Source organism: Gavia stellata, chromosome 4 (assembly GCF_030936135.1).
Source record: "Gavia stellata isolate bGavSte3 chromosome 4, bGavSte3.hap2, whole genome shotgun sequence".
Classification (NCBI taxonomy): domain Eukaryota; kingdom Metazoa; phylum Chordata; class Aves; order Gaviiformes; family Gaviidae; genus Gavia; species Gavia stellata.
In genome coordinates, this window is record NC_082597.1 from 80418479 (window position 1) to 80444696 (window position 26218).

Sequence of the window (26218 nt, forward strand, 5' to 3'; positions counted from 1 at the left end):
AAGGTGCCAGCCAGTTTCTCCAAGTAATGGAGACTGATCCTAAAGACCAGAAGAGCAGCTTTCCACTTTCACACTGAGCAAAAATGTTTTTCAATGAAGTAATTCGAGGGGCTGTAAAAACTGAAGAATCCCACCAGTGTCCATCTCGTGGTGGATCCTCGGGTGGCTATTGCCGCCGGAGCTCCCAAGGGCCCTTCTTGCATTGCTGGGGCCCACGCGCCACTGCTGCTTGGTCACACCGGCAAATCCACAGCCAGCTCAGCTCAACCCAAAACTACTTTTCAGCAGGAGATGCTAATTTGAGGCTCTGCACTGTACCGGTGCTCATTTCCATAGGGCTTACAAGCACTTGCGTTATTTTTCTCATTTAATTACTCCTTTTGTCAAACCCTACTGAAGCTGAACAACAAGCTTAAACACCTTTTGTGGGTGACAGCAGAGAGACAGACAACATGGCAACTCCTATGAGCTTAGCTTCCCTAAAACTTCAGGCTGAAAAGCCTATGAAGTGTTTTCTACAACATCCCCGCAGATCCAGTTGGCCCTGCATCTCTGTGTGCTTCACACGGGATGCGCAGAAAGACCCTGTCTCGTGCTCCTGATGGAGAAATAAGAGTGAGTGAATGTGTCTGGTTTTCACAGGTCATGGAGTCTGCTGGAAAGGACAATGCACACTGGTAAGAGAGCAAACTTCGGCATTTCTCTTAAGTGCCATTCAAATCAGATGCTTCTCCACCCCCCCCCCCCCCCCCCTTTGGATTCTGACCGTTCAGAAAAGGCCAAAGGGAGAAATTAGGTTTCTTCCATGAATTCTTGAAAACAGACTAGAAGCAACTTCCCTCCTGGTCCCACAAGACCTAATCGTCTGCCAGGTCACAAGTGTTAACTCAGCGTCAAACACAATTATTTTAAAGCAGGGAGTGGAAAAGGTCTAAGACCCAAGTGATGAGTCAAAAAACAAAGACTACATGCATGTACTAGGAAAGGATTGCAAGAAGCAGACTAGGAAGCTTGTGGATTTGGCAGAAGATTCCACCATCTTCGTTAAATCCAGAATTTGCATCTTCATTAATGCCACTAATTAGTAATAAATTTTATATAGCCATATACTAATCAATATAAATATTATATTGGTATCCCTTTCTTAAGGAAAAGAAGAATTAAAAACCAGCAAAATTTGCAACTGCCTTTACAATATAATACTTAGACCTTGTAATTTTAAGTAAGCCTTACCAAACTTCTGTATTCAAAGGTATGCAGTGCAGTACATTCATGCTTAGCTTTTTCCCCCCTCTTCTCCTAATAGCAATTTAGCATTTGTTACTGTAAATACTGATTAGCGCCAGCACATAATGTAACATTACTGAAAACTATGCTAAAAAAAAAAAATATCAAATTTAAACAGCACTATAGCAAAGACAAAATATACAAAACCCTAACTTTACCGTTTACTTTGCCTCCAGTCAGATCAGAGGCTCTTAATGCTGTGACTTAACAGCACTTTCGCAGTCACATTCCCATCAAACATTAAAATGTTTACCTAAAAGCTGCAGTATAGATTTTTCCCTTGCCGCAAGGAAGGAAAGTTGTAAACTTTCTGACTCAAAAGTTTTATGAATCTACAATGTTTCCACTCTGTTTAAACGAGCTGCAGACCTCCACAGGCCATTACAATTCACGCATTCCAGCTCCGCTCCGCAGGGATGCTTGCCATTTTCCATTACATAAGCTCAGGCTGGAGAGCCCGGTTAGGAGCGCTGCCATCCCCTTCCCGTCCCCTCTCATCAGCCACGGGGAGTCCTTCCACCGGATTCAAGGTTTCACGGTTTGGGAAAAGCTCGGGGTGTTTTTATTACGGCGGCGTTCAGAAAGTGGCCCCGTTATGCCAGGTGTTTTACAAGCACAGTAGCAAGGGAAGTTCTTTGCCCTGGAGGGTTTCTGCCTTTGGTAAGACAAGGTTAATAAGCAGGTTAAGCAAACAAGGCTTGGGGGGGGGCGAGAATGGGGTCAAGCCCCCCCGCCCCAAGCAGCATACAGAAAAGTCAACCTAACGACAAGTTAAGAGAGCACATTGGACAGTCACGCTTGCCCTTTCTGCCTTTAAAGAAAAAAAAATAAAGATACTCTCGTCATAATTTCAGTCAATTAAGTTTCACAAGCATCCAGAGGTATCCAAAACAAAAGCAAACTTAACAAGTTATTCTTGGGTTTGAGAAATGTTATGAGAGCTCCACGCTAGTCAAACTTTGCTCTCTCTCAAAAGACAGCAAGTGGATACACATCTGAAAGTAATAAACCCTACTCCCATTCTTCAAGTGCTTAAAACAATCATGGCACTAAATGAACACTCAAAGCTGCATTTTAAGTACAAAGGGTGGGAGGATATTCGCAGAGGACTGGCTGTAGCCAAGGGTACTAGTTTTTCTACGCTCTCATTAAAAATTCGATGGAGAGGGAGACTTTTGAAGAGGGCAATTCAGAGCTAAGCTCCCCTCTCGCTCTTGTCTCCTCCCCACCGACACTGGCCATACTCCATGGGTTACGGGACCACTTAAGGAATGCTGCAGTCCCTCGGCAAGGCTTTTACCTCTTTCTTTAGAGACTTGCTTCTAAGGGCATCAACCAGCCAGTGTATCAGGAAAGCCAGCATCATTGTGCAACTATCCTTCCTTCTCTAAACACTGCCAGGATATTTAACAGCTCATTCTCGCTATAATTATTTCAACTTGCAGATAACGCAATTATTTTAATCGATGACCACCATTTGAAGGTGTGCTCTTCTCCTTGAGGCACTCTGCAAAGACTTACTTACAAGAAATGCTCAGAACTTCAGTCGGCCACAACCAAAAGTTATTAAGCTCCAAATCCAAATGTTAAAAGGTGTTGGGGTGTTAGACAGGAATTAACAGCACAAACCACAGCTACCTCCTCATGCCATCTTTCAGTCCATACTGGGTATCCTCCTACTTGGCGTACGGGACTGCAGAAGTGGAAAGGAAAGCTCAGTCTTGCAGCCCTGGTCACTTCAGGAGATAGAAATGACCAGCTCTACCTATAAAAGCATATTCTTAAGATCTCCTGCTCCTCTGCCACAAGGCACGTTTTTTCTGGTGACAAAGCAGGGAGAGAGCACTGGGCTTTTTTCCATCCAGCTGTGCTTTAGGCAAGTAGACACAACACAATGGTAAATGTACCCTAGAGATATTGGCATTTTTATACTAGGATTCCTGTAAACGGACTTCCAATTTCAAATCTTTTTAAGAAAAACACCAGTATAAACAAGACCGCAGAAGAGTTCCTGCCTTGTTTCCTTCTCCTTGCATCCTCCATGCAAGTCTTCCATTTTGTATACACACTTTGTTAGGTGAGGGACAGGTCAGGGGGAAACAATGATTTGGGAAGTTCCAGCAAAAACACACCTTTTGCAGCAGTCCCTGGCTAATCACTCACTATTTTGTTTCCAGGATCTTTGCCTGATCTCACTGAACTCATTCTGTTTGCTGTTTCTTTACATACTCAGTTTATGACTTCATTCATTGTCCACTGCGTATGTCACCTGCATTTGTCACTGAATACAAAATTAATAATCTGTGTCTTTCTGCTTATTATGGTAGCTTCGTGCTCCGTAGAAGCTTCTCAGAGAGCTCTTGTGAAAGCACAATCCATTAAATCATGTTATTGCTGACCTTTTTCATAGGCAGAAGGGTAGCAGAGATTAGTAGGCACTTCACCACTTGGACCTCAGTTACCTGCCAACACCACTTTTTTACGTGGTGGCTGTACCCACAGTCCAACCACGGTTTTGGGAGGGAGGCGTACAGCTCCCCGGCTGGGTGCTCAGTGGTTCTGCAAGCTAGACGCAGGCTTCACGCCAGGCACCTAGAAAATCTGTAATTCTCTACTAGTCATTCCCTTAATTACACAGATAACTTGTGTAGAAAGTAGCACGTAGACGTTTATGGACCCCTTTTCAAGACAGCTCTTATCTGACTTGAGCGTAAGACCAGTTGTTCTTTCCCAGTAGTCGTTATGTCATCCATTGAAGGATGGCAGCTTCGTCTCCAACCGTGAAGCAATAGAAAATATACAGCTTTGTATACAGAACCCTGATTACATCTACAGATCAGGTGGATGCTATTGAATGAGAGGCATGGCTCCAAAGGAATACAGTCACGTACGGATCTACACCTCAGCATACAGGCACTGGAGGGTAAAACTGTACAGTCAATTGTAGAAGCCCACAAAAGGCTTCCAGCATATTTAACCCCACTTCTGCCCATACACATTATGATCTGGTACATTATGTAAGTTTTCCATACTGGTTGTTCTCGGTGGCATTGAATACTGCAGTACATCAAGTCTAAGTGGCAATTTAGTGACTGACAGAAAAATATGTCCTTCATGGTTTGCTGGCAAAATACACTCTGGTCTTGCAGCACTAAAAAAAATTCTTAGAGAGTTCAATGAGACTGTTTCTATGATCCTGCATTACAGTACTCTGAAGTTTAGCTAGTCCTTCTTGGACATTTACCATTGCTCCACATCTACCCGAGTACAAGAATTCTTGCTTTTGGTTTCAGTTCAGAGCCAGTATAGTGTTTCTGTGTTAGGCTATTACAATTTTTAATGTCAGGTTGGAAATACAGAAAGGTAGGGATTTCTGGTTGTTTTCTTTTTTTTTTTCCCCCCCCCCCAGAAATCCTTCTGTTTGGCATGAGTTTTCTGTGGAAAAAAAAAAAAGGTCTGCTTCATCTTCATCATGGGCAACACTTGAAAGGTAACCATCACGAAGACATCTGTGCTTGCACAAATAGCAGTAAACCAGATTAAGAGAAGTAGGGAAGAGCAAGTGTTTTAGGAAAGTAGAACATGAATCATTTCCTTTGGCATAGTGGAAGAGAATTTAAGCGAAACTCTTGGCGTTTACCACCTTAATAATGCTAATTCATCAAGCAAGAAATGGTAGTCTCTCTTAACTGTTTCTGCTTGCTCTGCAGAAACATCATAAAACACTGTAACTAGAAAAAGGAGTCCAAAAAAGTAAACCCAGTTCTCAAAATATGAGTAGAGAAGGAATCAAGTCACATCCCCGTGTTTTAACTCAGCAGAGTAGATGCAATGATGGGAGTGGGTTTAAGCCTTCAGTACCCACATTTCAGTATTTTGTGCACGGTTAAAAATTAAGAACCAAAACAAATACTTAAATTCCTGAGAACGTTCCCCACCAGATTATAAATATTTTTATGAGGTTAGATCAAGAGCTTAAACTAATTGGTAAGGGTTCCTTTGAGGTCTTTACATTAGTTACTTCAATGAAAAACAACCTCCAGGGTAGAGCATACCTTTATACAGAACCTAAATAAAAAAACACCTCACTGAGTGCTCAGTAATGGGGGGAGGCAGGAAGAACAGATGCAGGAATTTCAGAAATTTCTTAATTGCTTCTTATTCTATCTCAACAAAAAAATATTTTCCTACCCCAAAATGTTTATTTAAGGTCACTCTTTTAAGTAATCCACATTGAGTGGCACAGGGAAAACTCAAGTCCAAAGGTTTTTCTTTTTACACAGTGCACTGACCCCTACTCTCATTATGGGCCATAAACGTTTATGAGAGTGTTGTCTCAGCAAGCTGATGACGAACATTTCATCTAGTTTCCTAGAGCCACGTATCAATAAACTCAAGGAACTTTCCATAAGACTGAATCTAGCACCTTCTCCTTCACCCCACATCCCAAAAGGTTTGTTGCATCTGTGTGTTTGTTAAGTAGCTAGTTTTTTAATAGAAGTAAGAAAACAACAGGACTGTGAAATGTATTTTTCTTACGTAAGGATTAAAATCGGAGCAAACGCATTATAAGAGAAGGAAATGCTAGAGAGCTGAAGCAATAGAGTTGACATTAATTACTTTACTACCGATTCATCTTAGTTGGGTATATTTCCTGAAATAAGCAGTTACCTGTAATAGATCAGTAGTAAACACTTTCATTCCCCTTTTGTTCTTATACTCCTGTACCACTGGTTTTAAAGCCATCAGTTGTTTCTGCATTCATAAATATCCCCATCACTATCTATTCAGCCAAAAATAAGATGAAATTCTCAAATCTAATATTTGCTAAAAGAAATGCATTTGACATGGTAAAATAAAAAATCCCCCTCTCTAGAAGGAGGGGTTTAAACACATTAGATCCCCTTTCTCTCCCTCTAACACCCAAACTAACCCTTACCAGCTGCACGTGGCTAAGTTCACCTCAGCTAGCTAACGTGCGCTAGTATCTTGCGTGTGGTTCAAGTTGCATTTTCAGCTTGAACAGACAACTACCACATGCTAGAAATAAAAACAGAACAGAACAAAACAAAGCAATTTCTTACAGTATCATTAAGATACATGCAACTGTCCAGACTATGCACTGGGGAGCTGGGAAACACTGCCTTCCTGGCACTGTCCATTCCCACAGGAGCCACAGGCAAGTCAGAGGATGAAGACACTCTGACCACCTCCTTCGTGGGGTCCAGCAGAGGAAAAAGAAGATCAAAGCCATATCTCACGCAACTAATCTATAGAGGGACAGTAAAAGGAAGGGAAGTTTTGTGATACTCTCCGTTGCTTGGCCTTATTAAGGATCCCCCCCCAACTCCTCCCTGCCATGAGGTCAAATTCTTAGTTATTAGATAGCTGTGTCTCTTTCCACCATGGAAATTAAGTTGTGAATAGTCTGTATTGCTGCATGGATCTGTAATACGCTTCTGGTTATTAAAAAATCTCAGGACAGACGAGCAGAGTTGGGTATCTGAACAATAAAAGGGTTTTTAAGAGGCATGAACTGCTTCTAGACTGGCCTGTTTTTTAAATAACAGTTTTAAATTTAAGGGAGTATTAACCACATATTTCAGCGATCTTACATTAAGCATTTACTGTGCCTAGACACCATACATTTACTTGGTGGCCCATATCGAAGCAGAGTTACTTAATCTAATATTGTAGTCCATGATGCACAGGTGTAATTCTTACCAAGAGAGCAAAGAAAACAGAAGCACCAAACATAGCTAAAGCAAAACCCTACTTAGTTTTCTCTAATTACAGCTCACGTGAGCACCAAATGCACCTGTCCAAGTGCAGAAATTATTCATTTTTCAAAATAGTTTGCGAAAAGTTCTCTTAGTAACACAACCACCTCCCTATCACTTTCATCTGAAGTCCCTACAAACCTCAGTGAAACCTTCTTGCTAAGAGGACGCATCTCTGGAGTTCTTTCGCTTTTCCTCATCATTATTCAGTCTCTGTCTGTAGTTTTAACATTTCAGAGACTATGTGTACACTTCATTAGATCACTGATGGAGTCACTGCAATGGATTTCCTACTTGTATTCATCATCCCCTCTTCTTTCAGCCCTAGATCTACTTCATGCCCCTCCTTGTTCCTTCTTGGGAACACTGGGTCTACTGTTCCATGACTGAAATAACAACACAAGCACACGTTAACACCAACAAATCCTGTATTATAAGGACTTGAATTTCTATGGATGCTTTGACCTGGGATTTTAAGGGGGGGGGGGGGGGGGAAGGAGGGGGAAAAAAAAAAAAGGTGGGGATGAGGGAGAAGACCGAGTATACTACTGCTTAAGAAGCTGAAGTTTAAAAAGTCATACAAAATACTGTCCATAACTCTGGATGATCGTTTCTCTTGTTTTGTTGTAGTAGTTACCAATTCAGCCAGGAAGAGATTTTCCTCCTAGCACGTACAACACTTAGAAGACCAGGGAAGAACATTCCTTTTACTATTTTTGACCCTAAAATAGCAGGCATATGCATCTAAAAAACCCTGTATTGATCAATTTCCATTTACACAGCACTAACAGCGTAATATATCCCCTGTAAGATGCAATTTCTAAGCATTATACATATTATGAGTGTCACTACATGCTTAAAGAACTATAGAAAAAGGTATGCTATAACTGAAGTTTATACCAGCACCGTTGCAAAACTGTGTTCACGTCAGCTCTAACGATAGCATTTCCTTTCTTCTCCTTACTCAAGTGTTTCGGTTTTTTTCTTGGTACATCATACCTGAAAGCAGATAGACAGAGCTGAAGTTCTTCTCCAGTTTGCCCAGGAGCACAGTAAGAAAGCAGTCAGGTGAGAGAGAGGTCACATCTTTCGAGCTTTGGTCATACACCACCACTTCCTGCTTGCAATCAATTTCAATCTGAAACACAAGTAATTCCAAATAAGATAGAAAGGAGGAAGATGATTAAAAGCACCACATTATCACCTGCATCAGGGTTCCCACATATTTGCTATGCAGCAGTTCAGATAGATAGATTTCTTATGTAGTTCTATGCAAAACAGTTTTTATTTTATACTTAATATGCCTGATCAGATTTAACTCCTTTGAGAGTTTTTACATTGATTATTTGGTCCAAGTTGAAGCATACTGTAAATTTCTACCTTAGGTAATTGTATGTCACTTGTAAAATGCTTTACCTTCAGCTAGGTTGGTTGGTTTGTTTAGAAACTAAGCTTTTTAAAAGAAGGCCCTACCTTGGCTTCTGCTTCTGGGTTTTTTGTGTATAAACAGTAAAGAGACCTTAAACTGCCTGAAACCACACACATTTTAGCCATCTATACAAATTTATGTATAAAGTATGCTTCAGATAGTAATAATAATAATAATACTAATAATAATAGACTTCAGATTTTAACATGTCAAAGCAAGAACATAATAGATTACTTTTGTAACCAAAACATTTGAAACAAATACCAATGGATTAAAAATCAAAACACACATAGCTACACATTAGGTTTAACAGCTTAGATGGGTTTTTTTCCCCACTAGTAACACTATTTAAAAAAAAAAAACCCAACAAAAAACAAAAAACACCCAACAACCCATCAAACTGCTCACACAAAAAGTATTTTAAACAGCAAGTAGGAGCCAGGATTGACAGAGCTACAGTTTCTTTGCAAACTGTACAACCACTTGCTAAGCAATCCCCGCCACCACAGATCCCAAAGAATCTGTCGAAGTTTAGAATGAGAATGTTTCCTGCCTTAATTACATATATTTAAGGGACTGTGCTTTGCAAGGCATACAAGAAGCCTGAGAGCATTTTTTCTGAGTAATTTCTAAATCCCTCCCCATTACTCTGTCACTTAGGGGAGAGCAGGCTACAAAGAGTACCAAAGATAATAGTAACCAACACCCTCTTAAATCAGGTAAGAGCTCAGCAAAACTCAGCCCCCCCAATTTTGTTTTTTTAAAATGAAATACCTAAAGAAAAATTATTACAAGTTGGTTTCCAGGCTTTCCTTTAAACAAATACAAGGAATAACAGGAAAATGACCCCTACCTTGTGTTTTGCTGAATGCTGAATGAGCTCTGTAATCAAAACTTTGTCCTGCTGCAGCCTCCGCTTCATAAGCTTGGAGCAGTTGATGTTGATGGCATCCAAGATGTGGGACGTATTGTATTCCACAAAGGGGCGGCTATCAATCAGCAGCAATTTTTCTGTACCACTCTCCAGCAAAGCCACCAACTTCTCGGCGACAATGAGTTGAGTCCTGATCATCTCATCGGCCATGACAACAATAAGGCCTCTTTCACCACCTCCCTCTCTAATTTGCTGCGATGATGTAATGGCTGTGTACTCAAAGGCTTAGCCACACCATTGTACTAGAAGTGTATGAGGTCATGCTGGTAGTGACTGGCAAAAGAAAAGTTAAACCCATTTTCAGAAAGAGCTCTTCAACTGAATGTCTCCTCCTGCTTCCAGTTGATGTGCCGTTACAAAGGGTTCATTCCACAAAGCAGCCCCTCACATCTGATTCATCGGGAGATGACTATGGAGTAGCCATTTCACAATTCAAACAAAAGATGCTTTCTGGCTGCCGCTGCATTACATCATTCTTTACCTTTGCTCCCACCCATCAGCTTTACACCGGACTAAGAGCCTGTAAGAAGGGGAAGATAAAAAAAAAAACAAAACCACAAACCAGATGAGGCCATGCAAGTTTGCAGAACAAAACATTCAGCTCTGAAGTTAACTCCACACTGGTCTGTACCATGTAATAAATACACTCCTGAGAAGTTCCCCTCTCTGCTGTATATGCCAAACACCTAGAGAGAGTACTTACAACTACAGTCTCTGAATCTATTCCAACAATCTTGCCTGGACAATTACCTTGTATTTCAGGCAACGTACCCTGTCTTAATTGCAGACTTTTGTTGCCACTAGCTCTGCCTCTTCACAAGACTTTCTTAGAATATAATTAAGAGATACTGCCCTAAATCATGGTATTCCTTTCATTAGCAAAACTAATTAGATGCGTTTCAGCACTTCACCACTTAGTAAGAAGTTGTAAAATTAGTTAAGATACATTTTTAAAGTTTAATGCCTTGGAAAGTATTTCACAAACCAGCACTGCAAGTCAGGGAACTGAAACTGTACAAAAGAAAGGACAAAACTTACATCCACCTCTCTCCTTTAAGAACATGGTTGAAGAGAAACGAGAAGAACAAGATGCTACATCAGGACACAAGCATTTTATTTGAATTAATCACCAGGCACAGAACAGAGGCTTTGTGAATACGCTACTGAAAGGTAAAGCGGTGTGCATTGTCTCTGGCCCTTCAGGAGCAGGTGGGACAGTTACGTGAGGTGCATTACACTTTTCACACATGCCGTATAATACCTGAAGCAAACTACACTTTTGTAAAATTAGATCCTGACAGCATCTGAACGACATCAGCCTAAACGGTGGCAGCAGCAGAGCAGTAAATAAACCACCTGAAATGTTTCACCATCTATTTGTATTTCTGCTTCACAGTTGTCCTCAGGCTTTTCAGAGTCTCCCAAAACACACTTTGATGGAACAAGTCCCTGTGGGAACACTCCTCGGAAAGGAGCCACCACAGGGCTTCATCCGTAAGGGATTTAGCTGCACTTCGGTGCATATAGTGCTGCAGCTATAGATCCAACAGAAAACACGAGTCAACTTGCTTTGCTCCCACAGTTCAAAACTTGGTCTCTTAGTGCAATCGTGGATATTTACAGAGACAGCCGTCTATATAAGACTGCAAACAACAGCTCCAGAGGAAACACAAGCCACATGTTCAGCTGCCTCAGTAATCAACTCCAGCAAGAGGAGACAGCTGAGGGTGGCGACTTCTTCAACCGAGGTGGTGGAGCTCACAGGTTAGAGCCTGTACATGAAAGGACGAGAGTTCCTCACCTCGTTAGCATGGCAGACTGTTTGGAAATGAGCAATCTGGGCTCAAATCGGTGCAGGGTAAAACCGGCTCAGCAAGAAACCACATTTCCCCAGTTTGCACGTCTCACACCATCGCATTCCCTTTTCCTGTTTGGGGAAGCAATTTTACGTCACAAAACTATGCAACACCTCTTGCACAAGGCAAAGCGTACCTTCAAGCGAGTCTTATCTCAGTTCTGGCCCATGCCACCCTGCCTGTGACCCAAGCAGCCCTTCCACCTCTGCTTTGTCCCAGCCAGCGGAAAGCAAAGTAACACAGCGGTCACAAAACTGAAGTGGCCAGATGAAGAAAATAGAAATCCAATTGATTGACACTCTCGAGGCAGCAAAGCATTTGTAAACAGAAGCAAGTTATGAGGATGCATTTTCCTGGATTCTTAATGCACATATGGGTACATATGGAGAGGGAGATGAAGATTTTATATATTGAAAAAAAAAAATACATCCTCAGTTTAACAGGTTCAGCTGGAAAACTTGCATTTTACTTAAAAAATAGCTTCAGTTTGAAATGTTTGTTCTATATCTTAATTGCAAGAGAAGTCATGAATTCAAACTAATTTATAGGTAGTTTATTAAAAGTCCTGTTACAGCAACAGGTCAGTTGTATTTAGCAATGGGAAATCCCAGGTCAGCAGATGTTCTACTCGTTAGATATATCATACAAATCTAAATATACAAAATCTTAAATTAATTAAATTCTGAAAAAAGTACAAACTTCACTTTAGCAACCCAAAAAAGAAAACTGAAAGAAACTTATTTCGTGCGAGTTTCATGTAGCAATACGAGGAAAAACACCAGGTTTCACATAAACAGCCATTAGATTGACAAAATGTGATTTTCTATCTGCCCTGACTCTACTGCTATAAAGTCAGCGCTTTTAAGCTTGTCCAGATAAATGGAACCGTATAGCAGCGAAATGCATATTGCTCTAAACCTCAAAAATTATTGGAAAAATTACTATACCAAGTCTTAATTAAACCTGTTAAAAAAACCAACCCTATCTTTGCAACCTGGTTGGCAGGTGTGCTCCCGCTCAAAGAGCAGTCATTATACACTGGCCTCAGGGCTCTCTGTAGACAGGCTGGAAGGTATCAAAAGACTATGCCATTATGCAAGGGGGGGGAAAAAGTGAAACTTGATAGTTATGTCCATTTTTTTTTCCCAGAGAGAAAAAAAGTATTCTGCTTTTTTTTTTTTTTTTTTGCTTCTCTTAACATGTCCTGTCATGAATTTTGATTCTCCTTTATTCATATCAAAGGCTGCCAGATACCAAACCCACTGAACTCAATGAAAACTTTTCCACTGGCTCTAGTGGGAATTGGCTCTAGCTCTTTTGAGCTAGACAGTTTGTTTGTGAACTAGACAGTTTGTTTTGATGGGTAAATTGCTGACTTAAAGTCCAAGCAATAACAAGAAAATAAAGCAGCTGAGAAACTACAGAACTCTAAACCAGAGCCTGTTAAAAATGCATAATCTTTAATTTTCAACTTTCAGTTTCAGTATATTTCTTATCTTCTAAGTGCTTACTGCTCGCTGTCTCAGCCTTCACTCTCACATGATAGAAGTTTGTTTCAGAAGACCCTTAAAAAGAACTCAAACCAGTCATATATGATGAGTGGGTAAAGAATATGTAACACACATAAGGCAAGCGGCCTACCAGTCAAGAATCCTTTTCGATAACACTATTACCTTAATGTATAGCTATGTGTTAAGTTTCTGAAAGCATTCTGCCCATGGCTTGAAAGTAATAAACTTTGCAGTAACGTCACCTCAAGTTATTGTGACTAAAATCCTATTTTGACAGGAACAGCTCCATTGGGCAGGGAAGGAACAACATTTTTATCAATTACAGGGTTTTGTTTTGTTTTCGTTCTCTCTGTTTCTGGTACTATCAGACTTTGGGACTCTTCCTTGTGACTTATCTCAACAAGAGAAACTGGGAGACTCCTGCTTTAAGTAAACACTAGAGCTCTCCTCCCCTTCCTGGTGACTGCTCTTACCTGTCAGCCACTATGAGGTGTTGAAATAACTGTTTCATTTCTCATCATAGCTTGTAAAAAGGCAAAATTTCAGCTTCTCGACTGTTCTCTTTCTGCTGCGCTACTCATGACTTAGATCGCAATGGTATGTATTGACACCATAGTGTCTCACAAAATGATGCAACGTAATGCTTCGCCCTAAATAGGCCATTATGTTGCTGATCTTCAAGCTAGGAAACCATCTTAGTCACAGGATGTTCTACACTGAAATCAGGATTACGGAAAAGTGAGCCGTAATCGAGCTATGAGAATACTGCATGAAGTCACTCACATACACATTGGTAATACTGCACGGCTTCTTCCTCCTTGTAAATGAACTGCAACGTGTGGCACTGCTTGTTACCTCTTCTTTTAAAGAAGAAAACTAAACTTCTAGTTTGACAGTGAGTTAAAGAGATCTGTTCCACACTTGCCTGGTATCTTTACAGTTTCTCCATATTGTTTCAAGAACTAAAACAACAGAAACCCTACTATCTTCCATACAAACAACGGTGGATCTCTAATATGTGCAATGCTGCCACAGAACCACAGGATCCCTCTTCGCCTCAGGGATTCCTGTCCCCATCCCAGACGGCTCAGATGGAGCAAAGCAGGCAAACACAGAACTGGAAACCTGGCACTTCAGTTGTGTGTTTGATTCTTCAGTCAAAATAACTCACATTTTGTATGCACTCCTAATTTCTCCTTCTATCACTTTGACTCCAAGCAATTCCCTTACATCATAGTAGGATCCTTGTTTGAGTTATCTCAGGCTTTATCTCATATGACAGCAACTATTTTTTAAAAAGAGGCAGATGCAGCAAGAATATACTTTAAAAACCTCTCAGAATGACACTCTAATTCTACCTCGTTTAAGGAACTGGCAGAGAACTCCTAGAAACCCTTGCTACAATCTCTAAAAGACTTCTACCTCACGTACGAAGATAACCTTAAAGTTGAACCTTGGTGTCACAAACGCTCAGCAATTTTGTTCCTGACGTCACTAATGCCTGCTTTGTCAGGTACCTACAGCAACGCTCCCACGCACGTTACTGCCGCACGGCAGAACGCCAACAAAATAACTTTACAGGGTCTGAACATTAGAAGGTCCTGAAGGGCAGCTTTGGCATACTCCACCTGAGAGAGATGATTTTTAAACCCATGTATTTTTCCACTGTCTACAGGCAAACACATGCACATATGAGAAAAAACACTGTCTTCCCATACAAATTCCCTTTCATGTTCCTCAGGATGGACACCAGCACAAAAAAAGAAACCCAAAAGCTGAATGAAAACACAGAAGTTGGAGTTTGTGAACTGCAGGACGCATGCCACTGCTGGCACATCAGCTGTTTTCAAAGCAGCATTTGGCTTCAGTGTCACTGAGCTGGGAGCTGCCGGTGGTTCAACAGCCGGTGCCAATACCATCAGCACCAGTCCCTAGCACCACAGCCACACGTGATACTCAGCAAACAAGCCTACACAAACTCCTGCATCAGAGAGGAACTCCTGATCTAGGGATCACAGGGTGAATTCCCACTCCTGCGATTTGTTTCTTCTTCCCCCGCCAACATCTATGACAGCCACAGCATTCCCTCACCAGACTCAAAGATGGAAATAAAAGTTGTTCTGAGCAGATGCTTGTAACCTGTGCTATCAGAGATTGAGTGACAATTAAGGAAATAGAGGGCCAATCCTCGCTCAAGTTGCTACTCATCAGTAGCGAGAAACACAAAGTGTCTACGGAGCACATGGGAAATAAGATTTTTAAGTGAAAGTGAGGAATGGCTGTACTACTTCTGAATTCAGCAAGCAAGCCAATAAGTTCCAGAGATTGACAACTGCGTAATAAAGTGTAAAGTCTAGGAAAAAAACATAACTGAGGTTACAAGAAGCCTATGTCTTGCCTGCCATTGTGCAGACCACACAGGAGTGAGTTTACAAATGTTTGTGATTTAAAAGAAGAGCTCTGTTCACAAGGGCTTGTGTTCCTCAGCTGAGGGGAATGAGGGTGTCTTTTGGCTTTCCGGATGACTCAAGCAAGCGTCATCATCTCACAAGCACATCATTTCCTCACGTTGGCTGGGGCGTGGAAGAACACAGACTTTCCCTCACCCTCCACAGCACACTCCACTTTGGTGCAAGAGTGCAGAGCAGCAAGGAAGACACTCAAATTAAAAAAAAAAAAAAAAAAGAATCTGTTTCTAAATGTCATGTATGTACCATGTTCATAAAGAGAAGCAGTTTTAAGAATTTCACCCTGCTTTCCTTTGCTTATCTATATGATCAGAATGGCTTCTCCGTCCTCTCCTACTTTGAGCACATCTGTACTTTAGGCCTATATATGCAGACAGAATGGAATAGTGTTAATTTTCTCTTCCTTGTAGAAACAGCAGCCACGTGCATTTTAGATTACACACAGTACATTCACGAAAAAAGGCAAGTATTTTTTTCCAATGGATTATACATGAAGGAGAATTTTCTGTTCAGTGCTCTATTGCCCTTCATCCTACTTGACTAACTACTTACTCAGTTTTGATTACTAGGTCTAAAGAAAAGTCATCCCGTTTCATTGTGCTCACCAACTGAGGCATGGAGATACAGAGTCAGAACAGAAATCAGCTTCCCACAAATAAGCTGCATAAAACACCTCCAGTTTAGATTTTTAAGCTATTTCTACACCTACTGCTCAGTGACATTTTTACCACCAGCGTTCTAAGATAGCCAGGCTAAGCAAGATGAATGGACCTTCCATTTAGATAGTGGTAAAATACTGCTTTTTATACAAATCGTGGTATTTGAAATAATATAGTCCTTTCTACTACAAAAAAACCCAAACCAAACCACCAAAACACCACATCTTGGTGCCCTACTTAACATAACCCTCAAATATGTTCAATGTTCTTGAAAATATTATCCATGCACCATTACCAACTCTGAGCAATGAGCCAGATTATCATCATTTGCATTTACCGAGAAGCCAACCTCTTTGACATTCACTGTGGCATAATAAACGTTTATTACGTGTTATAGCAGGGAAATCTGACTGATAGAATGTGAGCTCATGGGAAATGTTAGAACATGCTGTTGAGATGTTACAGCACTCTATTCAACAGCTCAGAGACTATTTGGGAACTCCCTTCTCCCCCCATACAAGCAAGAAGCTCTTTCCATTTCAAAATGCTTCTTCATTGTAGGTTCACAGGATATAGTTCTGTGACACCTAGAAGGAAAGCTTACCTAATCCACTCCAAACAAATGCTACGATACATAACATTTTTAGTTTTCCATCGCCTGGGACACTGGGCAACCAGGAAAAGTTTCAATGGATTTTTAAAAGATTATTCTCCCTGTAAGATTTCCAAGTCAAAGCAACTGAAAATTCTGGAGTACTTTTATATGAATTCATTATTGTTTTCATGTCAAAAGCAATTACTCACCTACATTTAAGTCAAAATCTAAATGGGCTGAACAGGACGACACAGGGTGGTCCACATACAAAGAAAGGCCAGCAGCGGGAAATACCTAAACATAGGAAAATAAAATTAAAAAAAAAAAAACTTTATTACAAGTAAAAAAACAAACCCACCACAAAACAGAAAACTGATTTCACACTTTCAGTGTAGCCATTTGCTGTAAAATTCCCCCAAACACATGAAAACCTAGGTGAAAAAAGAGAGCTATAAATGCTAGCATTCATTTTAATGGAAAGGATCTGAAATAGAAAATTACATTATACTGATTCTCTAAAAGAAAAAAAAATAAATCACAGCAAAGCTCTTCACCATCTTTAAAAAGAAAAAAGAAAATAGTTTAAGATCCTTAAAAACAGAACCAAACAAAGAAACGAACCAAACTTCCAAACAATTTGACACATCTCCCTGCTAGAAAACCAATCTGTAACTAGCATTCATGGGTGACGCGTTTGCATGAATACAAGCAAATTCACAAACTCTTGTTCAGTATCCATTAATATAGGAGATTGCCATAAGTCAGTCTGATTACAGCATGGACAAAGATTAGCGAAACAGAATATCTCAGGTAATTAATCCCACCTCATCACACGCTAAAAAAGTCAGCACTGGAAACTGGTAACACTGGCGTCACCAATCATTACGTATAGTCATACACGTACAACCTCTGTGCAAACTACCTGCTGTTCCTACCTGAACAAATTAAATTATAACCTTTACATGAGGAACTGAAAATAAACACATTAGTGTCAATTCCAAACCGTTTCCTGGGCAGCTAAAAACAAGATTCAAATCATCGCTATCAAGAGATGACAGCTCCACATAATCACTGTAACATAAACCATGATAATAAATTCTTGCCAAGCACTGCCTTATTACAAAATCCAGGAGCAGCTCCGAATCGCGTCGTGAATGATATGACAACCGCGAAGAGCCACCACAGCAGAGGGCTGAGCACATTATGACAGTGAGTGAACAGATTCAAAACCCACGTCACCTCGCGAGGAAAGGTGCTACAAGAATCACCTCTCTGTCTTTAGGCAACTGCTCTAACAACCTTGCAAACTCCAAGAGTAGAAGATAACGAAAGAGTCTGCTACCCAGACCACGCTCTGCTCACTGGGACGAACACCTTGACTGGGACCCGCGTGTTTGTCCCTGGGAGGTCCCAGGCTGGAGATCCTCTCACTTGCCCATCATTAGCACATCGGCGTACGCACGCGAGAGGAGCAGGGCAGAGAGGTGGGTGAGAAGATCTGTTGAAGACTGTGCCACGTCCGTGTCTCCCCTGCCTGCTCCAACTGGCAGATACCCTTTCGAGCCCCAGGGAGAGGCTCCGCAGATCTCCCTTGCTCCTTCCCCTAGTCCAGCGGCAGAAGGCAATGGAGAACAAAGAGAAAGCTCATTCATCCTACTCATCGTATTTGTCGCTATCCCCGTTTCTAATCTCATCACTGGGAATTAAAACTAACCTAGTGCTTAAGACCGATTAGGCTCTGCCTAGAGACAAGACCCTGTGATCAGAGACCACCTTGTGATAGTCCAAGGAAACAAAGTACTGGGACAAAAAGCATTTACCTTTTTGTTCCTTAGCGCTTCACGTGCAGTTTCTGAAGTCTCTCTGAAAACTGCCAGGTAGTCTTCCCATTCACTAGTACCTGCCATCCATGCCTCTCCAAAGTCCTTAAAATAAACTAGCTACCACCTCAGGCAACCATATACTGGTTTTCCCACTTTAATGAATAGAAGTAAATGAGGAGTTTAAAGCAGCCCCCAAGAGCCCTCATTTCACCATTGGGTACAATTAATTGTGCTCAAGAGCAGATGAGAAACAAAGCATATACTTGAATTCAACATAGTTTACTGGAAGGAGGTGTCACATTTTTAGAGCAGTATCCACTCGTGATTGAAGACTGAGCTGCTGCAAGCTCAGCCATAAGCATTAAGCGCATTTGGAAATTCCCTGGCAATGCTGTTAAAGGAACAGACATTTCCTGTAATTTTCGGAAACATTTTATATCTCCCCTCCTCCTTTTTAGCCTTGGTGGTAAGAAGGGGGAGGGAGAGGATACCATATTACCATTAAGCGAAATGTGAATGAGCCACCCAAGTTTAAAGTGGAAACTTCAGCTATTTGTGCTTAGGAGAGAGTTTAAAAAGAAGAAGTCTTTCATCATTAAGAGGCCAGGATTTTTCTGCTGACTTTAGGAAAAGAAATATACATCCTTTCAATTAGGATGAATTACAAAAGGATATAAACTTGCCTTTTTACTTACTTCTGGCAAATAAGAAGTCCTCCAGGCCTTATTTAAATACCTTTTTCTATTTTCCGGAATTAGAAATGGAAGCTTTTTTCCCTCCTTTCTTGCTCAGGGCCTTCCCTCAACTGCAGCTAAACGAACCCAACTAGTCGGGTCACACGAAGCGTTCCTCCCAAAGCTACAGAGCTGCGGTGCATCAAGCAAGCTAGAAGCCAGGGAGAGACTCAACAGTCAAGCGTGACAGCATCCTTCTAAGGACCTCAGTACCTACCTCTCCTTTCCTAAAAGTTTAATCCCGTCCTTCTTAAAAATCTAATCTTGTATGAAGTATCTGGCACAAAATTTATACAATTTACAATAAGTTATAAAATTATTTTATTTATCTATGTAATCTGAGTCTGAAGAGATCCAACCCAAAGCCACAGCACGTAACGTAAGAATTCACAAACCGAATTAAAACTGGAGGACAGCTACCTATCCTTACAAAACACAAGACAAGTGCTATTTGGGTCCTGTACACCGAACGGTGAAGATTCGTCATTTATTTGTGACAACCGGCCAAGTCCACGCCTGCCAGTCTCTACCAGCAACTGTATTTTAGCTCTCGATTCAAAGACACAAAGTACAAAAAGGGAAAACCTTAAAGTGTTGAACTACTTTGTAAGTCCTCAAGCTGTTGAAATTCCAGCATATCCTTACTCTTTGTAGAGCAAGACTGTTTTACAGCAGTCCCTTTCATGACACCAAGGTTTCCATCTACTACACAATCCGCACACCCCGAACCGACTGACCGTGTTCTGCAGCTCTGCAGACCAATACGAACCGTGACTTTTGTATTTTACATGGTCATCTTTTTGCTGAGAAACACATTAAAAGGAGGAGTGCTCCAAAGAGTAGTGCCACATCAACATCAGGCACAGCAGTTATAATAGTCCGTGCTATTTCTTTAAAAGGCTTCCCATGAAGGAAGGTAAGATGGGACCTCAGAGTCTTCAGATAATGGTTAGCCTTTAAGTTTAAGGCCTTTTGCCTAGTGAGAGACTTTAAAGGGGAGACGTTCAAATAATATAGGCCTGCAAATAAGGAGCCAAAAATTTAAAAAAAAAAAAAGGCAACTCTGATCTGCTTTGTGGTCACTGTATGATGAAAACAGAAGGTGGATCTGAAGTCTTCATACAAGAACCAGGACGGATTAAAGGCAGAGGATAATGACAGTAATTTTATTAGGGAAATAAATCAGAATAGCTTCTGGGCAAGGCAGGGGTGAATTTCTTGCAACAGACTTTTTAATGACTCTTCTCTTAAATTAAATTGAATGACTAAAGATCACAGTGAGTCAATCTCCTTTAAGAACAGAGATGTGTAAACTGCTTCCATGGTACGGGTTAAAATGTTCTGGTCTTTCACCCATTTGAGGAAATGACACCAGTTCTCCCGGAAGGCAACATGCACATTCAACCCCTTCACATTAGGGCATGAGAAAGTTTGGAAGGAATTTCTTTTATTTTTTTTTTTTTTAAACTGTCAACATTAATACTTTGTTTCTTCCTGCTTGTGTCCGAAAATACAGTGCTGCACTGCGCTGCATCCATGTCCTGTCAGCTGTACAGAGAAACATCTAGAAGTTTAAAAAACCATACCTAATAAGCGTTAATTAAGTCTGTTGTCAAACTCATTTAAAAAACCCCCTGCATGCTCAATACAAAATTAAATATTATGAGCAGTGTATGTTACATAGTGATAAAAGCACAGAGAAGCATCTTCAGAAGGGATGCTGGGCCCAATAAAACATCAACATTACATGTATGTAAGCTCAGTCCTACTCAGTAAAGCAGTTAAGTCTAATTGGGTTTCTCCTTAAATGACATTTATATGACAAGAAAACATAATTGATGGTGAAAAACACTGAGTTCACAAACACAGTACAGCCCCACTGTCTTGAGGTGGGGTTAGAGAAGGAAATATAGAGGTATATGGTGTGCGGCAATGGCTCCCAGTTCACGTGGTGGAATAATTCATGTTGTTTGGTGTTCCTAGAAATTAAACAGTTGCAGTAATCCACTTAAGAGGTCTCCCGTTCTGGGCAGTGCAGAGTAGGAAGGGGTTCAGGCTATGATATGGAGTGACTGCTGAATTGCAGATGAGGCTCAGAAAATAAATTAACAAACTCCTAGATCCAGACAATTGGGACCCAAATCTCTCACCATGGTGTAAGACTCCCGACAGCTCGCACACTGGGAACAGAACATATTTTCATACCTAATTTGTACCCACAAAGGTAATTCTGATGGCCTGCTTATTACAATTGCTTTCAAATTTTAAATTTAATTGACAAGATGGTGCCAACAGGGTCTCAGTTCAGGAACAGAAACAGAAGTCATGGTATGTCACTGAGCTACGCTCCAGGTAACGTGCCCTGGTACGTCTTTCCCAAAGGATCCCAAGTGTTTGTTTGAATTTGAATCATGTTATACAAGACCTGCAGCAGTGCCAAAGCCACATTTCTAGCATGGTAACTACACGGCTGAAAAAAGAAGCCATATATATCTTTACAACGGAAGGAGAGAGCAGAGGGTGACTTATCTTCCCCAGCTGTACCTCTTACATCACTATAAACATTACCATTTAAGTAGAGGAAGAAGAGTGACATAACCACAAAATACATTAATCCCCCTTATGAGTGACTGACAAAATGTGACTGCCATTACACCTAGTTTGCAAGAATTAAAAGGGACCGGGATTTTTTAAATTTTGAAGAGCAAAAGCGTGCAATACCAAACCGAGGGAGTAAATTAGCCTTAGTCAAAGACCAAGCTCAACAAGAAATGTTTTGTAGTGACCTCGCTGGGCTTCTAACAGGACTTTGAATAGCAAAGAGAAACAAAATATATTCCCTTAAATTACATTTGTATTATGCTGTTTGAAGTGTGCTTATGTGTATGCACAGCTCCGTACAAATCTATAAACAAGATTTTATATAGAATTTGTAGAGGTGCTCTGTTTTACACAGTCCTTTAAAAAGCAACCAGAAAGGCACTGATTGTTGTCAAAGTAATCCCAAGCCAGGAGAGTTCAATATACTTCTGCAATAACTGAAGTAATGTATCAACAGAATGGATCAACTTCACTGCATGTGCAGCCAACTAAAACACTTGGAAAGAGTATATCATCTGCAAACTGCAAGATCCTTGCATTCATAGAATCGTAGAATCGTTTAGGTTGGAAAAGACCTTTAAGATCATCAAGTCCAACCTATTTATTAGGTATTCCGCAATGGAAGAAAGGCCAGTTATTTGTCAATGATCATGAATACTTCAATAAATAATACTGATTAGTTTTATAATAACTTAGTGATTATACATAAATTCCTGTTGATACTGCTGGCAAGCATTCTGATCATTTTCAGACAGACTTCCAGTCTGCATGTGAGCAGCCCATAGGAACGAGTTAGGTTTTGCTAGGCAATCCTGAGGTTTTTACCTCCAGGAAACTGATCCTGAAGGATAAAGGTATACGATGGGTGGTCCTTAATCACTTCCTTTATGTGAAGATTGAGGTCAGAGAGGAAAAAGAGCCAAGGAAGGAAGTCTGCAGCACCCCTCAAACACACACACACCTTCCTGAACAACTCCTTTGACAGTTTAGAGGGTTAACTTGTAGTTTAAATTAAGTAGTCAGAGGTTGGGATAGAAATAAACAGCTTGCACAAGCAACACACTGTGCTATTAAGTTTTTAGAAGTGACTTAAAAATTAGGTCAGTCTAATTTGTGGCTGATACTTTGTTCTTTCACTACTATGAACTCACAATGATGTCAGTCTCATGTTCAAACATGCCACATTTAGCAGCGTACAGGCTTCCTGAGAGACTCTCTCAGCCTTCCTTTGTGCAAAAGGCTTCTGCCAGATTCTTAGCTCATACTTCACTGACTCAGGCATGCCACTCCAGTTTCAAGGGAGTTACACTGGCTTCCCGTCAAATGCTGCACAGTTTGGGGTTCCCCCTCCCCCCCCTTTTTTTTTTTAACTTTACTAACTAGAAGTTTAAGAACATGTGGCCATATTCAGGTTACCATTTGAGGCCTCACCTTCTTTAGACAACATCCAGAAGAGAACTGCCCATTAAAAGGTGTGGGAAACAGCTGCTTTTGAACTAATTCAATCCACCTTTCAATACTTAAAGGGGCCTTGTAAGAAAGATGGAGAGAGACTTTTTACCAAGGCTTATAGTGACAGGACAAAGGGTAATGGTTTTAAACTGAAAGAGGGATAGATTTAGATTGGACATAAGGAAGCTTTTGTTTTGTTTTGGTTTTTTTTACAATGAGGGTGATGGGACACTGGAACAGGTTGCTCAGAGCAGGTATGGATGCCCCATCATTGGAAGTGTTCAAGGTCAGGTTGGACGGGGCTTTGGGCAACCTGGTCTGGTGAAAGATGTCCCTGCCCATGGCAGGGGGGTGGGATTGGGCGATCTTGAAAGGTCCCTCCCAACACAAACCATTCTATGACTCCATGATCTTTCCCCATCTTTACCTGATCTAAAGAAATCCTAAAAGTCCCTGTATTCTACCCAAATTCAGCTAACTCTTGAGGATGCAAAGCATCCCACTGAATTGGGACTTACTACAGAAATGCTTCTTATGCAGCCACCCCAAAAATACCAAGCACGCTCACATACAGAAGCTAATCTGTTGGCGTAACTTTTGATGCTCAATTATTATTTCTGACACAAAACTTGCTGTGGGGTTTTTAAGCACGCTAGCAAAGACGACAGCTTGTGAAGCACAAGGATATTGTATGTTTGTCCAGCTATAAAAATTCAAATGAGCCTTGGACCCAGCAGTAAGCTTTTGCAAATATCTTTATCCAGACCCAAGTGAAGCAGCTGTTTGAACTGCCACTGCTGCTTGTTTTACTTGAATGGTAAAATTAAACTGAAAAAGCTAAAGGAGAGATTTTAAAAGCAGTAATTAGTCCCGTCCACGTCTCACCCGTCAGGGAAGACCCACTCTGAGGTGCCACCCTTCCTCTCCCCCACTGTTGCCCCACTCCCCCATCCTCTCAGATGGGCCCAATCAGCCTTTTGTGTGGCTGCTCTCTAACTTGAAGGCATAAAAAAAATCTCAGGTAGGAATAAAGGAAAACCACCTAAAAATACAACAGTAGCTAGAAAAAAACCCACAGCAGGTGACTGAAAATGGCCATCTGCAAGCTCATTCTTGGTTCTTAGCCCAGACTCTCACACTCTCTTGTTCATGATGCTGTGTTTCCCGACTGGTACAGATATTTTTATTTGTTTTTTGTTTGTTTGCTTTAAACTATCATGTCAGCATGTTCAAACCTATATTACACATCCATGGAACAATGCTATTGCATGAATGCTTAACATGGTTAGAAAAGCATCCCACTCTGTCTCAAGAAAAGATGCATTATCTCACCGTCATTTCCAGCACCACATTAAATTCCAGCTACTCTATGAAAGAAAACATACAGACGTGGTTCACAAGAACTGCATATCCAACAGATCCTCAATATTACTGCTGTATCTGCAACTGCCCAAGGATACAGGAAAGGCAAGTCTTGCAGGGAGAGGTGACATCTTTTATGAGACCAGTTAATACAGAGTGATAAGGAGAGGGAGGGCACAAACTCCAGAATGCACGAGCCCTTCCTCACACACACGGACGTGAAACAGAACCAAACGGTGACACAGAAACAAAAGCCAAGGATTCCAAAACATCTCAACATCCAGCCTGTCCCTCCTCCCAAACAGGAAAAGAAGAAGTCCAAAGCACATCCCGAAGTATGTCATAAATTACCCAATGAATCATACTCCTCATGGAAACTGTCTGGCTGAAGCCACACCGCTGAAAATGCACGACACAAGACAGAAAGAAACCTAAAAGATACCTTCAAAGAAAGAATACTCCCCTCTCCCCGAATCCTTGGAGTTAATGCCAAAACAAGAAAATCCTGGAGTCATCACAGAGTTACTAGATTTGTGGTACATTTTTCCCATAAACAAACTAACTTTTCTCTGGATTATCAAGTTGTTGTTTATTATTATTAACTCAAACTTGACCTAGATTTAGCTTTATATTCACAGCTTTTGTTTCAAGCTTGAAGTAGGGTTTGTGTTTGTGAAGCCTTGCTTGTCTTCCTCAAACTAGTCAGTTTAAACAGAAAAAAAGTAAAAATCCCTCTCCTTACAAACTTTTCTTATAGCCTGTCTGGAAAAAAGTTTGTATTTTCTGGGGGAAAAAAAAACACACCAGAAGAACAACAACCACAAAACAAAAATCACAGACACAAAAAACCTATACAAAAATGCTAAGTTTCCTTAAAACTGTTTTTCAGGCTACTGAAAAACTTCCACCATTTCCAGGTACAAAGAAAATCGTACCACATCATTCAAAATTATAGAACTAGATTTCATCCTACAAAGCTACGAGAAGTAACTTTAAAGCAAAACCCAATTTTCTACAAAACCAGATTTTTGTTTCCTTCAGTTCCAAGTTGACTTAAAGGTATCAGTGACAAAGATAAGCAGGTGAGATTAGATGCATTTGTCTTCACAAAGTCATGACTGTGATAGATACAGTCACTATGTTTGTTACCTGGGTTTTTTGTTTGCTTGGGTTTTAATTCCGTTTGGATTGCAAAGACATGTTAGCTAGCTACTTTGCCTCCTAGAGTGGTGCATGCAATTTAGCTTCTCCATGGGAATTCCGAGCAGCATGAAAAGACTGACCCTGGTGGCTTCAACCATGGAGTCATGGCAAAAAGACACCCAACAGAAGCCAGTTTCTACCAACGAATGCTGAAAGCGTTTCAGATGCGCAGACTTAGGCGAGAAATCTTTTCCAGCAAAGACTTCATCCCCGACTGCAACTGCCCTCTCTGATAGGACTTTAGCACAGGTCAAAATGTGCAGGAAGAGAGTTGAACGCAACCACAGAAGCGGAGGTCACCAGGAAAGAGGGGAAGGAGAAGCACTCCTCCCACCCCTTCAGGCTTCTTCCTCTGCAGCCAGCCACCAGGCTCAAGCTAGAGCAGCAAATGCCTAGGCACACACTTCTGAAACCAGATAATCCATAACCTGGGAGCTGGGCAAAGCCAAGCACAAATCCAAATAATTTTTTTCAACATCCAAATTTTAACTTAGCTTAGACTGCTTTGGAACTGGCAAAATAAA

The 26218-nt window shown here is 40.9% G+C and overlaps 1 protein-coding gene and 1 long non-coding RNA gene across 2 annotated transcripts in view; both read right to left on the reverse strand.

Annotated features, from left to right (window-relative positions):
* The window catches only part of DUSP16 (dual specificity phosphatase 16), a 33475-nt gene extending 23777 nt beyond the window's left edge, over positions 1 to 9698 (reverse strand). Inside the window, exons 1-2 of the mRNA XM_059816891.1 lie at positions 9350 to 9698; positions 8067 to 8205 (exon numbers count right to left, since the gene is read on the reverse strand). Of these exons, the coding sequence (XP_059672874.1) occupies positions 8067 to 8205; positions 9350 to 9580 (370 nt within the window). The 5' untranslated portion in view covers positions 9581 to 9698. The remainder of the gene's footprint in view (positions 1 to 8066; positions 8206 to 9349) is intronic.
* A 94-nt stretch (positions 9699 to 9792) lies between these two features.
* The window catches only part of LOC132316932 (uncharacterized), a 35572-nt gene continuing 19146 nt past the window's right edge, over positions 9793 to 26218 (reverse strand). The window contains exons 2-3 of the long non-coding RNA XR_009483964.1: positions 16729 to 16813; positions 9793 to 9950 (exon numbers count right to left, since the gene is read on the reverse strand). This is a non-coding gene — a long non-coding RNA (uncharacterized LOC132316932). The remainder of the gene's footprint in view (positions 9951 to 16728; positions 16814 to 26218) is intronic.